This window comes from Seriola lalandi, unplaced genomic scaffold (genome assembly GCF_002814215.2).
Source record: "Seriola lalandi dorsalis isolate HSWRI2012SDOR001 ecotype SW California unplaced genomic scaffold, Sedor1 jcf7180002054224, whole genome shotgun sequence".
In the NCBI taxonomy this organism is placed as follows: Eukaryota; Metazoa; Chordata; class Actinopteri; order Carangiformes; family Carangidae; genus Seriola; species Seriola lalandi.
The window spans coordinates 190,102-211,154 of NW_019524777.1; the positions used below are offsets into that span (position 1 = coordinate 190,102).

Genomic DNA, 21,053 nt, shown 5'->3' on the forward strand with positions numbered 1-21,053 from the left:
ACCCCTTTCCATCCCCATTCGGGCTCATCTTGCCATCACCTCTCCAGCTCCGCCACCCCAGAGAAACCAATTCAGACTGCTGCTCCACACCGTCATGGCATGTTGGCCAGGGGAGATGGAGTCCTTTCAGGTTCTCTGCTACAACCTCCCTCCTCTCTCCCTCCCTCCTCCCCCGTTGCTGCCCCCTCGCTGCTTCTCAACATTTCCTCAACATGCCTGGTGTATCAGCAGGGTAGCAAGGCAGCACGATAGGACTGCTCCGGAGAATCTGTTGGAGTTATTCTGCACACTATGTGACCTTTTAAAGTTTCTACAAAATTGCATGTGGGTGTGTGTTTTATGATTCCACTCTTTGTCCGCCTTTGCCATGGTTATAATGTCAGATTAATGAGAGTATCTGAAACAAATGAAGTCTGCATTATGTGTTTAAACACACTGATTGTGAGGTTTATCAGTAATGGGTTATCTTTAATGGCAAAACCAAACACCCACCGCCGCCCACCCATGGCTTCTTAAAGTTGGCAATCGGCTTTTAACAGCCTGCTGTTGCTGGGAATTTTTTTTTACCAGGCTTTCTAGATTTGTATGCATAAACTGTGCTGCTTGGCTGTTCTTAAAAGTTGATTTAAATTATACCCTCTGCATTATGCGGCTTGGTAGGAAATAAATCTCTTCAAATGAATACACTGGATGGAGGGAGGTTGTGAAAGGGGGTGAATGTGTGTGGGGGGGTAGGCACTGAGTGTAGAGTGGTGGCGTATGTTAACATAAATTAAAGTCTATCTGCAGAAGGGCTCGGAGAAAGAAAGAGAGAAGAGAATGTGAACGTGAGAAAAACAGAATTGAGATTGAAGAATAGAAAAGAGTTTGAAAATAGTAGAATGACTCGTGAGATTTGACCATAAGTTTTACTGTGTCAATCCAAACATATGTACATAAGGAAATAAGTTTTGTTAGCTAATTAATTAGCATTGGTATTAGTTGCTTTATTTTATTAGTAAGTTAACTGTATTGTTTTTCTTTACCTCCTTAAAGCACAGAGGCCTCTGGCATCTCAATGCGCGCTGGTTGAATGGCGAGGTGGCTGTATTAAAGGTTGGTGGTGGCAGTGATGGTGGGGTGCACCAGGGTGACAAACAGAGCGCAGGAGGGAGGGATGGGGGGGGTCCACTGAAAGGGAGCAGGCTGCAGAGTGAATGGGAAATGGGGGAGAGAGGGAGGGAGGGAGAGAAGGGGAGGGGGGGCATTAGCGGCGGAGGCAGGTTGGGGGTGGTGGTGGTGGTGGGGTGACGGTGGGGGCCTCCATTGGTTCAATGCAACGGCCGGAGCAGCTGTGAAAAGAGGTCTACCCTTTTTCCCACGCCCAGTACGACACAGAAACCCTGCCTCAGTCTGCCAGGGTCAAGTCACATTTCTAATATATACACTGGGCCTGTGGACTCACACAATGCATATGCACAGCTCATTTATTTTATGTATGCACACAGACAGACACACACTTGTATGCACACAGCAAGTAGACAGCCTCTCAGACAGAGACAGAGGTGGGGGCCGCTGCAGAAAGAGAGAGAGAGTATTATGACACTGATTTCTATCCCGTTGGCACCATTGTTTCGTCTTGCATCCTGCAAATTAACAAGCTGCAAGTGACGTGCCTAAACACACACTAACACACACACTAACACACACGCAGATTTCACTTTCACACCTGAATTCCCTGCCGTTTGAATTTCAGTTTGTCACTCAGGAAAAAATCTCTCTGCAAAATATAGCTTGAAAATTAAAAATTTAGAGGAAGACGTAAAGGGAAAAAAAAACAAACATTTCTTCCACTTGATCCTGTATTTTTCTCACTTCATGGTTGTCATGTTACACTTTCATGAACATCTCAGAGTCCTCTTCATATGCTTGGACTAATATATCTTCACTGTATACACCAACAACTGTGTCAGGCACCCACCCACTACCGCAGCTCAGCCTCTTTCTTCTCCTCAGACGTTTATGTCTCAGCCACCATTTACAAACTAAAATCATATTCCAGTGAGGGGGATGTAAATGCTTTGTCCTGATGCCCCCCACCCCCCCAACTTCTCCACCCTTTCCCCACCCCCACCCCAGTGCCAGATGCCCTGCTGCATTGTGTGGGTACTCGGGGCAGACAGGCAGGCAGCCCCCTTCCTCTGTCTCTCTCCTTCTCTGTGCACCATGATGTCACCCTACTTGTCTGTCTGTCTGTCTGTCAAGGCCGTGACAGGAACTCGAGTGTGGGAAGGAAAAGTGTTCAGGATGAGAAGGGGGAGGAGGTGGAGGTGGAGGTGGTGGTGGTAGAGGTTCAAGGAGGGGTTGGGGGGGGTTGGAGTGGATTTTTTTTAGGAGGGGAGAGTGTGGGGGTTTGTTGTATTGAGAAGAGAGTGTCTGGCCTGAGAGGTCAGCGAGTGGACTTGAGCATGGAAAGAGTGTGTGTCTGTGGGTGTGCGTTCCTTTGGGGGGGGGGGGGCTCTCCTGGCAACTCTGAAGTGAAGTGGAATTTAGATGAGTCTGTTGGTCTGTGTCCTCCAATAATTCAGTCTAAACTCCTCGGTTAGTGTCACAAAGGGCCTGAACAGCGAGGATGTGATGAAGAGAAGGAAACAAAAGCACCTGTTTTCACTTTCCTCTGTTCATTATGATGCGATAAGGGTCGAATTTGCTCTTCTTGAATGAATTTGGCAGAATTCAGGTCTTTGTGAAGTTGTGCGATAGATTGAGCTGAGTCTCCATAGTTAAATTACTAATATTTCCATTGTTTTTTTGTTTTGTTTTTTTCACATGTGGGAGGCGAGGGCGATTTTTGTTCAAACGCCCTGGCTCACTCCTGGACCTGTTCCAGGATCACTTCCTGTAGGCGTTTCATTATAAGAATTAATCTAATCCTATTCTGATTTATATTGTGATAAAGTGAAACTGTTAACAGTTCTTGAAAGACTTAATGAATATAAAGGAAACATTCAGTCATGTTTGTTACCAGCATAGGTAGCATCAACAAGCCTAAAGATCCTCTCGAGGCATGTTTTAATAAAGGCTATAAAACCCTGAATTTGAATAATAATTTGTATCTGATATAGTTTTCCCTCACAAAAATGTAACATTACTTAATTCAAAACTCTTAAAATTATATCTTCTCTTTCTCCCTTGTTGAAAAACAAATTAATTTATTAAAATCAAAATATTGTTAATTTTAGAAGTTAAACAACTGCGCACAAGATGCTGCAGGTGTCAAATTGTCACGACACACTTCTGTAAGTTAAATATTGGGCTATGTTTGGCTTCCCAACTAGTTGTGATGTCACAGATCGTGCTCGTACGTACACATGTTAAACTGAGATTTGAGGTGAGCACATAGAAACTTTCTTCCTTCAGCAGATGTGAAAGCAGCCTTCTAGTGTCAAACTCTGCACATACATCATTCCGCACAGTGAAGGTCAAACATTCAACTTTAGATAAAATAAGCAAAAGAAATATTTTAGTGGAGGGAAACTTTAAGCCATTGCAAGATGTTCAGGTGTAATGTTGCGGTTCATTCACTCCCTCAAAGCGCATCCTTGTTACAGCTTTTTATCAGCCACAGAAATTCTAACACATCAGTTTTGAATATTTTAAGGTTTTATAGGCATCTAACAATTATGAAAATTCTCTAGCCATTTTAAAAGTCATGCTAGGAATTTTAAAAATGCATCACTGTAAGTCTAAACAATGAGGCTGTTTTTTCTGATTCCTGAAATGACTTTATGGAGAATGAAGATTTTCGTCTGACAGCAGTAATGTGCTGTTTACAGCCCACCAGCAAACACAGACAACAGGCACCCTTTTCAACCAGTAAACATTTACTAGGACACAGACACATGCCTTTGTCATTCATCCTCTCTATCTGGACTCCTGCCTTTGTATTTCTTCGCTTTGCTCTTTCCATCTCTTGCTTTAATATGTTCTCCCTCTGTGTCTTTTTCTCCCTCTCTCTCCGGCTGTGTGAAGAGGTGATAGTATTGGGAGACAATGGGAAAGACTCACTTAATTAGCTGGACGAGAAGATGCATTGTGGCAATTACTGAGCACAAAGGGAGGGGAAGGTATGGCTGTAATGTGCGGCTGTGTGTGTTTGCCTGGGTGTTGTAGCCTGGAGTACAGGCAGGCATTTATAGGGGAGAACGAAGGCAGTAACAATGGAAGACAGGATGTACTCCACATGTGAGCCATTTCCAGTCCTTTTACAAACACGGACAATAGCCACTACAGTCTCTTAAAGGCTGGAATTGCAGAAACTGTGTTCTCTCTATGGATGAGGAGTTTAAAATTTACAGGTGTGGTGGCTTCGTGCAAACTAACTTTCCAGTGAGCATTTTTTCTTACCACTTAATAATCCTTTGTTTATTTGTTGTAACTAGCCTAATGATTTTATGAATGTTAATACATTTAATAATGAAGCTTAATTAGTTGATAAACATTTATTAGGGTTAAGGTTAGTAATAATATATTAGTTATTAACAATTGTTTCCATTATTGCTTAATCTGCAAAATACCTGATTTACTGATTTTTCATTTGGTGTATAAAATATCGGCAAATAGGGAAAAATCACGTGTTCACACAGCCCCACCCTCAAATGGCGACTGTCCAATCATAGCTAAGCAACAGTAACTAGGTTTAGCCATATCAACTCAGCGATCAGCGAATCTGTCAAGCTCTGAATTTCTCCACGTGGAAGCGGTGATCGTTTCAAGAACGATACTCAGCAGAAGTGTAAGTTATTAACTAAATAGTGAGTAACAAGATTAATGGTTGAAAATTAGTTAACTGGAACCTGAAATAATAAACAGGAGATGGCGTTTTTAACCAACTCGCGGAGCTAACATTAGCTAAAATTAGCTAGCTAACTACAGCTGCAAGTGAGTTATTTTTATTATTGGATACATAACTTGTTAGAAATGAGACGCATACTTTCGTCTATCTCTGCCTGATATCACGTAGCTGTTCTTTAAAAAATATTATGAATTTCGAGTGGTAAATTTTCAGCTGTTGTCACTGTAAACTATGTGCAAGAGCAGAATAAGACAAACAGGAATAGCGACAGTAATTAAGGGGGCGGGGTTAAGCGAACGGTTAACTTACTATCATAGAATCACCAGGAAAACCAATATATTAACATTTTAGGAACTTTGACATTTACGCTTAAAAAGGAATCAATTGCCAGAATTGTTGCTGATTAATTTTCTTTCAGTCAACTAAATGATGTATCCACTAATTGTTTCAGATCAACTGTGTTACCAGGTTGTAGTGTTTATCCCCTGGTCTTTTAACAGCCGTAGCGCAAATAATTTTTCAACCACTTACATTCTGGAAAAGAGCTGCAGCCACTTGGCAGCCCAAAACTGTTTGTATTAACGTCTAGTAACCGAACAGTAAAGCAACTAAAAGCATTAGTTACAACTTTTATAAACTCTTTTATATAAATTGTGCTTTCTAGGGAAAAGAAAGTGGAACTGTAATGCTCATGTTTAACCTTGTTGGCTAACACACAGTGACTAATTCTCTAATTTCTTCTTGTTGTGTTCATCCATCCATCCTCCTCATTTCTATTCCTGATTGTCCTGTTGCTGTGTACCAAACTGGACATGCTACTTTCTATTTCTGACTGGCTATGAGTGGGCCGCTGCTTGGTGCCACTGTTGTGTGTGTGCGTGTGTGTGTGTGTGTGTGTGTGTGTGTGTGCGTGTGTGTGTGTGTGTGTGCAGAGTTGGGTCTGGCGAAGAGCATCCTCCTCTAGTGGAGTGGCCTGAGGGGATTTCTTTCATGAAGTCAGATAACATCCAGGCGACCCCCTCTTCCCTTTTTTATAAGAGTTCTTTAACCTTGATAAATGAAGTAGAGGCGGGAAGGAGTGAGGGAGGCTGGGAGGAAAAAGTTGCGCGCTGTGTTGGGGGATGAGGGTGTGATGGAGGGAGGAGAGATAGAGAAAGGGAGAGAGAGGGAGAGACACCAACTCCCCGACCGACTTGCTCTCAGGATCAATAACGTTCGGAGAGCTGCTGAGCACTTCTGTCTGGCAGCTCTACCATAGGGGATGGAAGGAATGGAGAAAGGGGGGTGGGGGGCAGGAGGGAGGGAAAGCAAGAAAAGGAGTGTTGAGAAAGCCTCTCTATCTCCTTCTTGTCACCCTTTTTTGCGAAGAGAGGGAATCAAGGCAGACAGCGATGTATAGATGGAAGGATGAACGGATGGAGAGGAGCATAGATGGAGGGTGGAGGGGAGCTTAGACCAGCACACCTATCCAGCTGAACCGTGCCACCCACCTGCCTGCCCGCCAGGAAAACGTACGCACGCACGCACGTACACACACACACACACACACACACACACACACACACACACACACACTGAGGTCTCCTTTTACGGAGCCACAAGGTTACAGAGTGTCGATACAAACGCGCACAGCCCCCCGACAAATGGGATTTGGCATGTTCAATCAACAGTGCTGCCAAATCCCTGTTGTTAAGTGTTGCAGAGCCATATCTGTCTGCAGTGGGCCTGAGCTATGCTACCTGGGCCTGCTAACTGTCCCCTAAATATCCTCTATTAAAGTCCTCAGTAATAGAATTATCGTCTGCACTTGTCATTGGATTTGAATAGGTGTGTGTGCTGTGGCATAAATAGGGAACAGAGTGGAGTTTTCAAATTGTGCCCCTTTTATAAAAAAGGCAGTGATTGACTCTTCCACTAGTGCCTCGAGGTCATGAACACCTGAGCTCTCTTCTCTTTTCTTTCTCCCTCCTCTACTTGATTTCCTTGCTTGAGTTTAAGTTGCCGGTCTCACTCCTCTGGCCATCTCTCCTGGCCTTTTTCCTGTCCTCTGTTAGACCTGATCCTTTCATCTTCTCTTCCCTAATCCTGCGCTAGAGAAGCCTTCTCTTCACCCCTCCTCTGCTTCCCATTACTCTCTTTTTAACGCCATGCCTCTTCTTATTTTAGCGTATCCCTCTGCTCCTTGCACCGCTTTCTTCTCCTCTCTCTTTTTTATTCTTTATCCACCCTTTTATCACCTCATCCTTTACCTGTTCTCAGCCTCTCTCTGAATCTTCTGCATCACCCTTCCTCCTCCTCTCTTACTTTCTTCTGTCCTTAATTAAGTTAGTTATCAGTTGACTGCCCCTAGCATTGGTAGAGAGCAGGTTGGTCCTCCCATCTCAGGAGGGGGGAACATTGTCTGTGCTGGTTGACCAGTGTAATCCCTCAACCAGGGACAAAGGGCAGTACCCTCACTCCCTCAGCCACCCCTGAAGGGCATTAGCCCCCTGACGAGAGCTGTGCCCTAGCCTGCCCCTGCCTGCCTGACAACCCAGCATCACACCGCTGGCCCTTTCCTTATCTGTGGAGGCCAGTTAGACTCCAGACTGCTGAGAGTGAATGTCGATGACTAGGAATAGAGCTGCATGTGTGTGTATGTATGATAATTTCTACTCTTTAATATTTTTCTAACCTAAGTTTACATTAGATGCACCTGTGATTAACACATCAAGTTGTTCTTGCTGGAGCAGATTATTCATTGAGGTGTACATTAACTGGATCGCTCAATTCATATTTCCACCACCCCAACACACAAACACACACACACACACACACACACACACACATACGGACGCATACACATAAATGAACACACAGAGGCACATCTGTTGTAATAATATCACAAAGTCCTATTCTAAACCGCTACATAACCCCACATACCTCTCTGTTTTCTCTCTCTCTCTCTCTCTTTCTCTCTCTCTCTCTCTCTCTCTCTCTCTTTCTCACACACACACACACATTCACACAGGGAATGAGTAGGTAAGGTTGCTATGGGAACGGTTGGTCAGAGTTTACCAGAGGGGAAACAAACAAAGTACTGTTCATGAAAGCAGGTTGTTCTGTGCAGAAGGAGCAGTGATACTCTGTGCGTGTGCAAATGTGGGTTGTGTGTCATGTCTAGTGAGTAAGTGATTAGATACATGTGTATGAAACTATGCATACTGCATCCTTTTATATGTTTGTCCTTTTCAGTTCCTTACTGCTACCCTCTGCTATCCTTTGCAGTGCCGTCATAAAATGTTCGAGGCAGACGTTCAGTGACTGAACGTTCAGCTTCCAAAGGAATTTAATGTGATGTCAATGAGGCCATATTGCAAAATAGTGTTGCTTTGTATATGTGACGTGACAAGGTATTTTCATCAAGTAATCAATTCATCGTTTTGTTGACATAAGATCAAAAAACTGTTGAAAATGCCCAAATCTTCTGGATCGCAGGGGGATGGTGATGATGTTGATTAATCACTATAAAGTTCAAACATCAACATCTCATTTTAGAAGCATAAACAAAAGAATGATTGGATTTTCTACTTTAATAACTTAAATAATGAATTGATAATGAAAAAAGTCGATTTTCTGTTCATCAACTAATAGATTTATTGACATGTGTAGAGTTGGAGCTGTACATGATTGCATATTCTGTGCTACAAATACAGAGTCGCCAGCTTCCTCTCATGTTTATTTAAGTCCACCAATGTGTGTTATCATAATGGCTCGAAGCATGATGTAGAGTTTAATGTTTGGCAGTTCATGTTTCTTTAAAGGTAATATATACAGGTGCATGATATACATGAAGTATGTGACCACGAAAAATGGAGGCACACAAAAACATCACATGTATTTAATGAGACGATGAGGCTGTGACGTTCCTTAAATTAATACATGAAACAAAGTTAAATGTCATATTTACATCACATTTTCCACATGTTTTTTCCAACGTTTGAAATTTTGTCACAGCCTGAATTTTCTCAATCCTACTGTGCTGGTGCGACTCTCTCAGTCTTTTCTCCCTTAGAATTATATACCCTCTCCTCTCCTCCCCTCTTTGGGAAAGTAGGTCTTGTGATAGTTCGATGTTACTTCATCCAAGTCACAAACAGCAGCAACCTCTGCAGTTCTCATTTTCATTTCATTCCCCTTTCGCCACTCTTCCCCACTCTCCCTTTTTTGAGGCGTATGAACAAAATACATCTACTCTCTAAAGCACCATACAAACCTGCTGCGTTTTTCCCATAAAATGCCACCATCCCTTCCTCACTCCATCTGTGCCCCCACCCTCTTTAATGCCTCTTTAGCCTTGCACTTGGCTGCTTGAGTAATATTTATTGCACAGTCTGTTTTAGTCTCAGTTTCTCTTTTTATTTTTCCACTGAAACAAACAAGTCCAATGCCATGGGGCAAAAATACCCAACGCCACCGCCTCTGCCGCCCCTCCCCATCTTCTCTGTTCCCTTTGCCTTCTCTCCTTCAACGGTGACAGATAGACAAACGTACTGTTCTCTCTTTCTTTGCCTTTCACCTCTCAAACCTCCCTCCATCCATCCTGCTGGACGGGTACAATGCAGGCGCTCTATCCTGCGGCAGGGAGAATGCAGCCCTGAACTAACAATATCACCAAGGCTGCCTGAATGCCACCGAGTCCCATTGTGCTCTGTCAGAGGGGAGTTAACACCCATGTCTGAGCCCAATGAATAGTATTATTGTGTCTGAGACATGCACCGCACCCCTGGTCCCCATCCATGTCCCCCTAACTCAACTTGCCCCCCTTTCCCAAACTTGCTTCTCTTGTCCCAACAGTGTAACCCCCCACGCCACTCTCACCCCCTTCGCTCTTTATTTAACAGACAGCTCTAACTTCCAAAGCCTTGCCGGCCCACCGACTCTAAACCTCCGCACTTTACTTCTCTATTCCCCTGGCAGTCGGCCCGTGGGTTTTAGTCTCTTTTTCAGGCCTGCAGAGGGGTGGAGAGAGGTGGACAGAAGGGCTGTCAGAGCTCTGTGGTGGCTGTGGCAAGGACATTTTGGAGATCGTGTGGTTGGTGTGGCGCAGTGAAATGTGGGGTGGTGGGGGTTGAATTTGGCCATGGCCCTTTCTCTGTTGAGGAACACAATGGGACCATGAATCCTCAAAGAAATGTCCCCCCAACTGCTATTATCATAAGAAGAGGGCTGCTGAACCCATTTGAATAATTTTATATGATACAAAAGCTGAGATGTTTTCTTTGACAAAGTTTCTATAGAGCACCACTGGTCTGGCCAAAACATTTCCATTCCTTCACACTAGCTGTGGTGCAGACAAGAGTGAGGGAAGGGTAGTTTGAAACATCCTGTCAGTTTTAAATGTTGCGTTGTTTATTTATAACCATTAAGGGCAAATAAATATAAATTTCTGTAGCTTGCGCTGCTAAGGGAGAGCAAAAGAAAACCTTTCCTGTAAATATTTTTAATGTATTCTATTGATGCAGTGGTGATTTTTATAATGGGCCCACTCTCACTATATTTTGCTATCTGCAGCACATCAGAATCTAATAGCTGAGAGTACCTTTGGCAGGCAGTATCTCTCTGCCTGACACACTTAACTCTCAAGCCTCCAGTCCCTGCAGTTTCTGCTCTCTAAGGTTAGCAGGTTCATATTACCGACTGAGAGAGAATGCCAGAATCCTCACCCCTGACTTCTCACTGATCAAAGACCAGGATTGACATTCAGAGTGGGTAAAATGCTGAAAGTTAAGATTAACTTGTTTTTTCTCCATCTCTGTCTCTGGTTGTTTGTGTACAGCAGGAAGAAGAGGAGGAGGAGGAGGCAGTGGAGGACGAAAAAGAGAAGCAGAGTGGGTGGAAGGATGGAAGGAGAGAAGGATAGAAGCAGTTCGAGGAGGTGGTACGAAGCGGGTGAACCCGGAGCAGGTGAACACAGCTGTGGATTGCCATGGGCTCTCTGGCTGCCTTCCTCCTGTGGCCCCGGTGCTGAATACAGGGGTCCCGGGGAGCCGGCAGAGGCCAGCCAAAGCTGCGGCAGAGTGGGCAGGCTAGGCCAGCCAAGCCAGGAGAGAGGCAGGTGAGGCGGGTGAGCCGAGCTCTCATCCCCGCCGGCTAGGAGCCTCCACGGCAGAGCGGAGCAGCGCGGAGCAACAGAAATCAATACAGAGGAGAGAGGCTAGCAGAGGTTGCCCAGCACCGCCTGCAGGCCTCGGAGCCCAGGGACCAACCACCACCACTGCTCCCAGCTCCTCTCTCCATTTCTCTTTCTATCTTTCTCCAACAGTCCCAGCACCAGCCAGGGCCAGGGCCCTAACCTTGCAACCACCCCACACGCAGTATGTGTGTCAGTATGTGCACATGTGTGTGTGAAACAGAGAGAAAAAGGGAGAGGGAAGAGACATAGAAAGAGTCTTTGTGTGTGGTTCAGCCGGAGGGGCTTTTGCTGCGTCCAACACCACTTGATAAAACTTTGTCAGAGACATGGAGACAGCAAGGGAGGAGAAAAAAACGTAAGAAGAATAAGACAGCACGTCGAAGGTCTCTTTTCCTCCAGCTCACTCCCTCTTATTACTCATTCCACCTTAACTGTTTGAATAAGGATCCATCTGAGACGGTACACAGGACGTTTCTGCTCAGTCCCACTTCCAAGCACGTAGCACACAACATAAGATCTCATGAGCCGGGATAAAAGGACAATTTGAACTTTTTCTCTCATCCACTGTATCAGACACAACCTGTCTTTTTGCCTTAGATTTTCTTCCCCTCACTACAGCAGCTCCCATCAGAGGATATGGCAGTACAGTATTGATCTATAAGGTGGAAGAGAGGAAGGCGGGCCCGGGCTTTCATACCTCTTTCTCTCTCTCTGTGTGGAAATAGCACCTGAAGTCCACTTACTGCTGTGCAGCAGGGATCCCATAGCAGCACAAGTGAATGGCTGCTAATTGAATGAGAGATGAAAAGGACAGTAGAGCACCTGTTCAGTGCCCTCCTCCACCTGTCTGATACTACTTAGTTTTTCATCTGACTTTTTTCTCCTTCACATTTACAAAAGTCCTTCTCCACACAAAGAAACTCGCTCTTCAGATGTTTTAACAAAATTGCTGGTGACTTAAGAAAATTGGCCAAATCCTCAGGAATGAAAATACCTGGCTTGACATCACTATAGAGGTGAAAGCCAGCAGAAGAAAAGAGAGAGGAGAAACTTCAGAGGTCATTCCAGAAGTGGACTTTGAAGGACATTACAGGACAGATGGACAGTTTGCCAAACAATGAAAACTTACAGAGATTGCAACCGGACTGATACCTCTCGGTGAGTACAATATTATAATTTAATTATTAATTTTGAGATAAATAAAACCAATTACACAAATCTGACCAATATTGATTTATGGAAGGAGAGTAACAGATATAAGAAATATTTCCCATCCGAGTTACGCTGTTAGGATAAGATATCATCTCTGCTCAGATGTGCCTGTGTGTTTTTAAAGTGAACACAGACACATTGTGTAGTTGATCTCCTCAGTCAGCTCTCAACAGGAGCCGTGGGCTGTGATCATACTGTCACCGACTGTTGGAGGAGTTCGTTGTTGTTGCCTGTACCAGAGAGGGTATTAAAGCACGATTACCCCTCGCCTGCCAATCTCCTGGCACACAGAGAGAGACTGGCGCTTCTCTATGCCTCAGCCTGGCAGCGACCCATCCTTACAAAATGGCCGATCCCTGTCTGCCAGCTGTCTCCCTCAGCCAAGATGGCGCTCGGTCGCTTTTTAATGCCCGCTGTTTGCCATCTGCCCTCTAATTGTTAACGGCTATGCAAATATCTTGTAATTGCATTTGCATGTGCTCGATACTTAACCCCTCCTCCTTGGTTGTAAATAATAGCGCTAGTGTAAAAAGGAAAAAAAGGAAACACAACCCTGCACGGCTGCTGATTGAATACACAGCAGGAACAATTAGCAAATGAATGTTGGCTGTTGTTGCCCTCCCCTTTACTTCTCTTTAAGCTCACCTTATTCTGTATGCAAATCACTGATGCCGTTTTCTTGCTTTTGATGCTAGCTGAAAAATGGAGCGTCACCTCGTCTTTCTCTCAGTGACTCATTCGGAGACGCTCATGTGTCTTCTCATTGTGCCATATGTGACATCTGTGGTTGGCTGCATTACCAGGGTACCCTGCCTCCTCTGACAGGCAAAGCCCACACTGTAAAGGAGAACAGGAGCGAGGGAGAGGCATAACATAATGACCTCATTAGCATGCTCAGCACTCCCTGCTATAGGCCCTGGTGCGCTGCTGCGCCGTGGGACCCACCGGTGTACGCCCTTCTCACAGCACTCAGCATGCAACATTGTGTTCTCCCCACACAATGCAGCGCTTCATACAGGCTTTATTACGCCTTGTCAAAGCGCAGGGGGATCAGGGGTATCAGTGCAGAAGCAGCAGGATACGGGCTGTGTACGTGGAACAGGAGATGTATTGGTGCTTTATGGTCTTAATGTGGTGTTAGCTGTGCTGATGGATCCTCTGTTGGTACTGTTGTGCATTGACGTGTGTGTTTATGTTTGTGTGTGTGTGTGTCTCTGTGCTCAATAGTTATGTGTGTTTGTGCAAGTGTCCGTTTCATTGTGAAGTCCCGTGGCATTCGTGGCTGTTTTCACCTGTCAGTGCTAATTACTGGAGAGCATTTTGGTGAATTGCCTGTGTCCTGGAAATAGGGTATCATCCACTCTGAGGACTTGCTGTATGGTATCTGTTGTTGGTCTGTAGTGGTGTAGCCTTGAACTTCAGAGCAAGGACTGGAGGATGACACACACACAGACACACAGACACACACACACACACACACACACACACACACACACACACACATACACACAGTTTCACTCCACCAGGAAGAACCTATCACAGAGAGAACCAAAGTGCACATTAACCTTTTTTTGTTCAGTAACACACAGGTCTTAGCCTGAAACTTACAACAAAATCGCACTACTTTCCAGATTTTAAAAGGAATCTTTTTTTTTTTTCCTGGAGAAATCATATTTTGCTCCTGCTCTTATTGTGTGCTTGTATTTGTGTAAGTCAATGGGCATATGTTTGTGTGTATATTTGTGTGTGTTTGAGTAACTGTGGAAAAAAAAAGTGGACACAGAGAAAGTGAAGTAGCTTTGACAGTAAAATGTTAGCCATCCTTTCAATGTATGAAATCAGAACACTGATTTTACCAAAACTCATACCACCAATGTGCACCACCATACATGCAACATTACCACTTACATGCTTTATTTAACATTTCTAATAAGTTACTTATGCTACAATATGATACTATAATTACTGAATTACTAAATTACTGGGTCTTTTGAAGTTGTGTGGGAACCAGTGCTGTCATTTACCCATCCACAAAAGAATGGTTCACCCGTTATCGTCTTTTTTATCGGACTCCGGCAGTTTTAATCAAGCCTCTCTGTCTAATCAGCCCACAGTGACACTGATGAGGCTGAGGTGGTGCTGAGCAGGTTAATGTAAGAGCCAACGCTAGCTGTACTTTGCCTGGAGGAGCTGCAGGCTACTGTATCCTTTTGAGAAGGAAAATGGCAGTCAAGACAGACGGGTCGGGTATATGCCAGCTATATGTAGAGGCACCGGTGATCCAGAGGAGCTAGACTGAATTAATTTTAGATATATTTTTTTCAGAAGTTAGTAAATCAAGATTTGCTTTATAGTGGAAACCAGTTGCTGAGTTCTAAAATTTTTTAAATCTGTCACATAATCATGAAAGTGTGTGTGTGTGTGTGTGTGTGTGTGTGTGTGTTTGAGAGCACTGTAGGAGGGTGGGGTTCTCTTGGAGGAGGGAGAGGGATGGAGGACAAGCCCTAGAAGGTGGGTGTTAAGTCTTTATAAAAAAAAGAAAGAGTAGTTTGTCTGCATAATGGGAGGCTAAACCAGGGTGGGGCCGGTTTATTCCTCATTTGCATATTCAAAACAAAAAGGGGGACCATATGTTTTATGAAGCACCAGATGAACATAAAACCCAATCAAGTATGCTTGTCAGCCACCATCACTCTAAAATATGTGCTCATGCACACATATCGTGAGCATACACACTCGCATGGTAATCCATATCACGGGAGTATGAATGTGTCCATTCACACTTACCACACCAAATCCAGCAGAAAGCTTTTATGCTAATGACATGTTATAGCCATGTGCTTTAGTATGCTGCTGCATGGTTTCCTTAATTACATAAATGATAGACATTTTCATCATATAAAACTCTCTCTAAATAAGGAATATTAATGTACATTTTGTTTAAGACAAAAAGTTATCCTCATGAGATTGTAGCATGATTAAAAACATTATTTGGTTAAGAGTCAAATGTAAACTCTGCCAACAACTTCACCTTACTAGAAAAAAACGAGATCAAAATTTGGATATAGCCCCAACATTGCGAGTCAGACAGTTTTATTAAATTATATAAAGCTGGTAACTTGGGCTGTATTTACTTATCATTGTCATGGTGTGAATGTGGACTGTTCATTTGTGTGTGGGATCGTTGTTCAGTTCGCTGCAGCTTCTCTCATTCAGACTGCCCACTGCTTTTCATTTGCTTAGGTATTGATGGAATGTGTTCCACCCACTGAAGTAATAGTTGCTGAAAGCATTTACAGCCATGGCTCAATTCATCCTGCCCCGTTCCACGTGTTTTTGCTTCTTTCTTGTGACCAAACAAATAAGTAATCCGTTCTTTGTCGGACCACCTCATCAGTCAAACGAAAATATAAATTTAAAATTGAAGTGTGTTGATATCTTTAAAACATATCACAAAAAGTCGATTTTTCTTTAGCTTTTTCCGGTAATTCTGACATATCAACACACTTTTAAAATGCAGTATGACAGTTATTTGCTAAGCTCAAGTAATACTATTTTATTTTGAAGAGAATGCTGAGATCAAACGATCAGAATTGCTTGTTGGCATATGATTTTTTCCATGTATTACAATTTCTACACATCTATGTATGGGACTGATATCCATAAAGAACATTAATTTTAAACATACACATTTTTTATTACACTGACAGAAATTATTTCCTACACATTAAGTCATTTGACATTTTGTTTTTGAGTTTTCCAGTAATCCTGTAATCATGAGAATTAAGGTATCAACTTGTTGAAAAGATTGTTTGGCAGTCATTTAAGTACAATACCTTTTCTGCTTCTTTTCATAACAGAACCATTTTATTTGTCAAAATGCACTCGGCAGACCAAAATAAATTAATTTCAATGATACTAAAGCAAATTCCTTATGTGAAACTACCCTCCTTAGGAAGTAATTCCTGAGTCAAGTGTTGCTGCTACTGCTGCTGTTTCCTCAGAGCTGCAACGCTGAGCCCCAAGTCTGATTATAGACTCAGGCATTTATCCAAGTCACTGATTATGTCATTTCAACAGGCTGCAAACACTCAGACGGGCTAGACAGCTCTGAGGGGAGAATTATGAAGCCGGAGTGGAATGGAGGCTGTATGAAAAGGAAATGAAAATGGAGTAGTACTGTATGTGTGATTAAACTGCCTGCTCGCCGGCAAAAGGCCACGCTGGTGTAGCACAGGCCTGAGATTTGGCCGTAATGAAAATGTGAAGGTGGAGGGGTTTGAACCCCCCAGAATGACGTTTATGAGCACAGCACACTCACACACCCTTACACATACATTATATAGTGTATGTATGTGTTCTGGCCGAATGGTTTATAGAAGGAAGCCATTGAGAGAGAGAGTGCAGATGCCATTTTAGACGTAAAGCAGAGAGGAATATTACTGCAAAGAAAAACTTCCTGAAACAATAAAAATGAAACATTCGGATGAATGTTTACCAGCTAATTAATACAAATCCCTGAAATTGTTAGAAATCTTAGAAACAGACAGACAGGACCATGGCGGCTACATAAATATTCAACTGCACCGTTCAGATGAAGACACAGCATCCCAGTCATCAAGTGTGGGAACAGGCTGATGATTAGACGATGAGGGGTCTGTGCTGTGGAGGGGGTTGCTGTTAGTTCATGGCCAGACGCCCCAGCTGCACTGACTTCCATTCAGAAACAGGTTAGGAAGGACCTCAGGGGTCAAGGTCAGCGGTGTGTGGGGATGGGAGGGGGGTATCAATGAAGGGAAGAGAGCTTGTGTGTGTGTGTGTGTCCCGTTCATCTGACGTTCATCCCCGGCTGGCTGACTTGTCTGTAAGCTGCCTCTGTGTTTGCTTATTTTATAAGCTGCTTCTTATTGCTTCGCTCCAGGGACAACTTGAGCTGAGAAGCAGGGGAACCCAACCCCCTTCAGTCAGCCTCTGGCCAGTCTCCAGCCGGCCCTGAGCCAAATCGAGCCAGAAATCAGTCCTGCAGCCCAGTCAACCCCCTGGTCAAACAACCCCCAACCAAACACAGTCAAACCCAGTCAGACACTTTGACAGCCCCCCCACCCCCACCCCCGTCTGTCTCAGTCTGCTGCCTCCTGTAATTTAACATGTCGGCTCAGGGTTCATCGTATGTGCACAGCACAATGAGAAATGTATGTCATTCATTACATGTACCTGTTTTGAATGCATTGGCTGGATCCATGTGAAAAGCATTTTAATTTATCACATTTTAAAATTCAGATCAAATTTCTGTTCTGATGCACTGTCCTGTCTCTTAGTCTGGGCCATTTGCTAATTTCATATGCTGCTTTGCTGTGCGTCACATTTTCTTGATGAAGCCGCCCATCAATAGCAATCCTCTTTATTGGTGAAACGCAGTTGGTCACTGTATCATTGCCATTTCATCAAATCATCAGAGAGGCGAGTGCGTGAGCTTGCGTCACCTTACGCCACTTTGAAATAAACAGTGTAAGCCCTTTAAGAGGAGGGACTGCAGGACATAAGGAGAGGAGAAAGAGGGGATGTGGAGGGAGATGAGGAAAAGAGAGGACAGAAGAGGAGAAATGGAGAGGAGTAGAGGCACAAGCTAACCCACCCTGCGGTAGCCAGCTTCCATTCTTCATCGGGGACTTATGCTTCATTAGACTGTCTGAAAGAAAGACCCGCTTTCCCTCATCACCTCAATAGACTAGTCCCCCTTCTCTTCCATAGCCTGGAGGGTTCTCCTACAAAAACCCACCTCCCTTACCCCCTGTTTGCCTCCTCATTTCTGCTCCCATCTCCTAATCGTCTCAACTTGCGCTGAAATCAAGCTTAGTAATGGCAGTTTTGTGAGCTCCTCTGCCCCCCACCCCCCACCTCCTATCATCCTCCGATCCCCACCAGCTCCCCTTCTCTGCGCATTCACTCACCTTGGTCAGACACACCACCCACCCACTGCTTAAATCCCTATCAGCATGTCAAGTAAATGTCTGCCCAGCTGGGGTTGACACACATACACACACACACACACACACACACACATGCACTCACACCCATGCTGAAATATAAATGCACTGCACACACAATCTTTTGCTTGCTTCTGGGGTTTAGCCTTCCTCCCTGCTGACCCTTTTCACCCGTGTTTTGCTCTCTTCCCCTTCTCGCTGCCTCTCTTTCTCCCTCTGCCTCTCCTCAGGCACTGATCTGACAGGATGGTTTGACTAGTTGACTATATCTGCAAGAGGTTTATCACAGGGCTTCACCATGCTCCTTCTGTTGCCAACCTGTTTTTATTTTCAAAATTAAAATGCTTTCTCCAAAAGCTGCTCTCTACCTTTAGTCATGCTCACCTTTACATCCCATCCATTTGATTAAAAGGTTGGTGGAATCCTATCCTCTAAATTTGTTACAGTAAAATCCAGTCAGTTTATCTTCTAATACAATCTGCAGCTGAAGTATCTGTGCTGTGTGTTAAGAAATAAGGTCTCATATCTGCAGTATTTTGAAGTTACTCCACTACCAAATATCCTAGCAGGGTTGTTTTTTTGAGGAGGAGGCAAAAAAAATTCACCCAAGAGCATTCTTTAACTTTTAACTAGTTTTCCTATTTTCTTTGCTAAGATTTTTTTTTCTTTCTTTCTTTTTTTTTTGTTGAAAAATTGTGTTTACGATATCCTTGCATTATCTACCCCAGTTATAACATAATTTTTAACAAAACAGCATTTCACAGAGATGTGGTTATTTCATGATAAAGTAAGATTACATTGTGATTAAGATATTTATTATATTTAGAGATCAGATTTACCTGGCAGAGAAAGCGTTTTTGTCTTTGTCTCCTGAGTGTTTGCATATCTGTCCACAATTGTGTTTATTTTAGCATCTCAGTTAAGGTAAAGTGATTCTCTTTTTCATCTAAACTGTCACAAACTTATTCCTGATCTAATCTCCTACCAACCTACGTCTCAGTCTCATGAGTTGTAAAAATTATTTGTGTACTTTATTTGTGTTTATTTTGCCCTCATAGTGCTGCATTAAGTTTTTATCCTCGGCATTATTCCCCTGCATGTGTCTCTAGTTCATATACACTGCTGATAGCATTAACAGAAAGGGACACAGGAAACACTGAGCTCCCAGCAGACTTTCAAAAACACACAGCTCCCCTGTTTCTTAGAATAAAGTGACCGTTTCCCGTTTTATTCCCTCCCTCTCCTCAGAACCAATTTCAGTCATTACTCTGATTTTTGGGGACAATGACGAGCACGGTCTATTCTCAGCAGTGGCTCTGTCAACGTAGCGCAATCTTTATGTAAATGTATTCAGATGCATTCTCAGCCCCGTAGACCATCATCCCTGCTGGGTGGCGGTGGAGGCTGTTCAGTCACATTTTCTCCTGTTTCAGGCTAGCAGGCTGAAAAACATGCAACACGGCTGGTGAAGCACACGGCGAGGTGGACCCCTGCCAATGCGCCTGAGAAACCCCTATTAAACCCTATGTTTATATTGGGGCTGTGATTTACCTATGTGCGTTTTCTTGCCTTTAGGCATGTGTGTACCCCCTATGTCGTATTGCTTTTTCATCAGGCACGCAGCAGACAGCAATAGAATAGCGAGGACGGGGTCCTTGCGAGATGGGAAGGGGAGGGGAGCGAGAGAGCGAGCGAGAAGAGGAGGTGTGTGTACATTTTCATCTTAGTGGGTGCTCTTCTCTGGAGCCCAGTGCTCTGCTCATATTGAGATATTTCCCGAGCATGTTGACGCAATTATGCACACACACACACACACACACACGTGCGCGCACACACACAGACACTGTTCCTTTGCGTACAGCTGTGCTCCTCAGCTCCGGTTCATCTCTAATGTTCTGAACTTGACTCTCAGCAAGTTCATTGTTATTCATTTCACTGTCATCCTGAGCGCCCTGTGAGACTGACTAAGTCTCCAACCCTGGTTTCCCTGGCAGGACTGCGTTTGTCATACACACACACACACACACACACACAAAAACACACATGCCCACACAAACCTATTGTTTCAGCACCAGGATGTCTGTAGTCCTCTGGGTAAACGTGTATGCTGACTGTATCAGAGGACACTGAGACGGTGCAGTTTGTCAATGACCTTGTTCTGCTGCATCCAACTACTGCAAAGTTCACTTCTCAGGTGATGAGATACAGAGAGAGCAGATGTACAAAAAACCTCTGTGTAGGATAATATTGTCTTTATTTTGGTGAAGCATGGATTTAAAATATTAAAATCTGATTTTAGTTATGACTGAAAATATTTTTCATGTTGTCATTTCAGATCATATTTGAGTCACATGACTTGACTCAAGTCAGACTCTCAATTCAAATTAGAGGACTTGAGACTTGATTGAAAGTGATAAAAGACTTGACTTTGACTTGGTATTCATGACTTGAAACTTGACTTAGACTTGAGACAGATGACTTGAAATTACCTGACTTTTATTTTTGCCTTTGTCTAAATATTAAAATGACACATAATTCACACTGTGTTTTTGAAACTGAAAATGATTCTGTGATTTCTAGTGCGACGCCTGCAAACCAACTATCATGGCAAGGGGCTAAATCAAAAATACTAAAATTTGGATTGCAGGAGGAGAAAGAACATAGCACCATGCAATTTCATACCGTCTTCAAGGCCAAACGAGTGATAAAAAATATTGTTGGATCCGCCTCTTTAACCGAATCCACACCAAAATTTAATGGGTTCTTCCCTGGCCTATGGCCCATCCCTCCACTAGGTTTGGTGCAAATTGGTTCAGTACTTTATGCTGTCAAATAAACAGACAAG

The 21,053-nt window shown here is 43.7% G+C and overlaps 1 protein-coding gene across 4 annotated transcripts in view; it reads left to right on the forward strand.

Annotated features, from left to right (window-relative positions):
- Positions 1–21,053, forward strand: part of LOC147819218 (uncharacterized) — a 44,346-nt gene that overhangs the window by 18,153 nt on the left and 5,140 nt on the right. For 3 of the 4 annotated variants that reach the window (XR_015437124.1, XR_015437123.1, XM_087173447.1), the window contains exon 3: positions 10,653–12,167. Coding sequence is in view for 2 of the 4 variants with exons in the window: in XM_087173447.1 (XP_087029573.1) it covers positions 10,653–10,906 (254 nt within the window). In the remaining 2 variants the exon portion in view is untranslated. The remainder of the gene's footprint in view (positions 1–10,652; positions 12,168–21,053) is intronic. The other variant, XM_087173448.1, reaches the window with a different exon arrangement.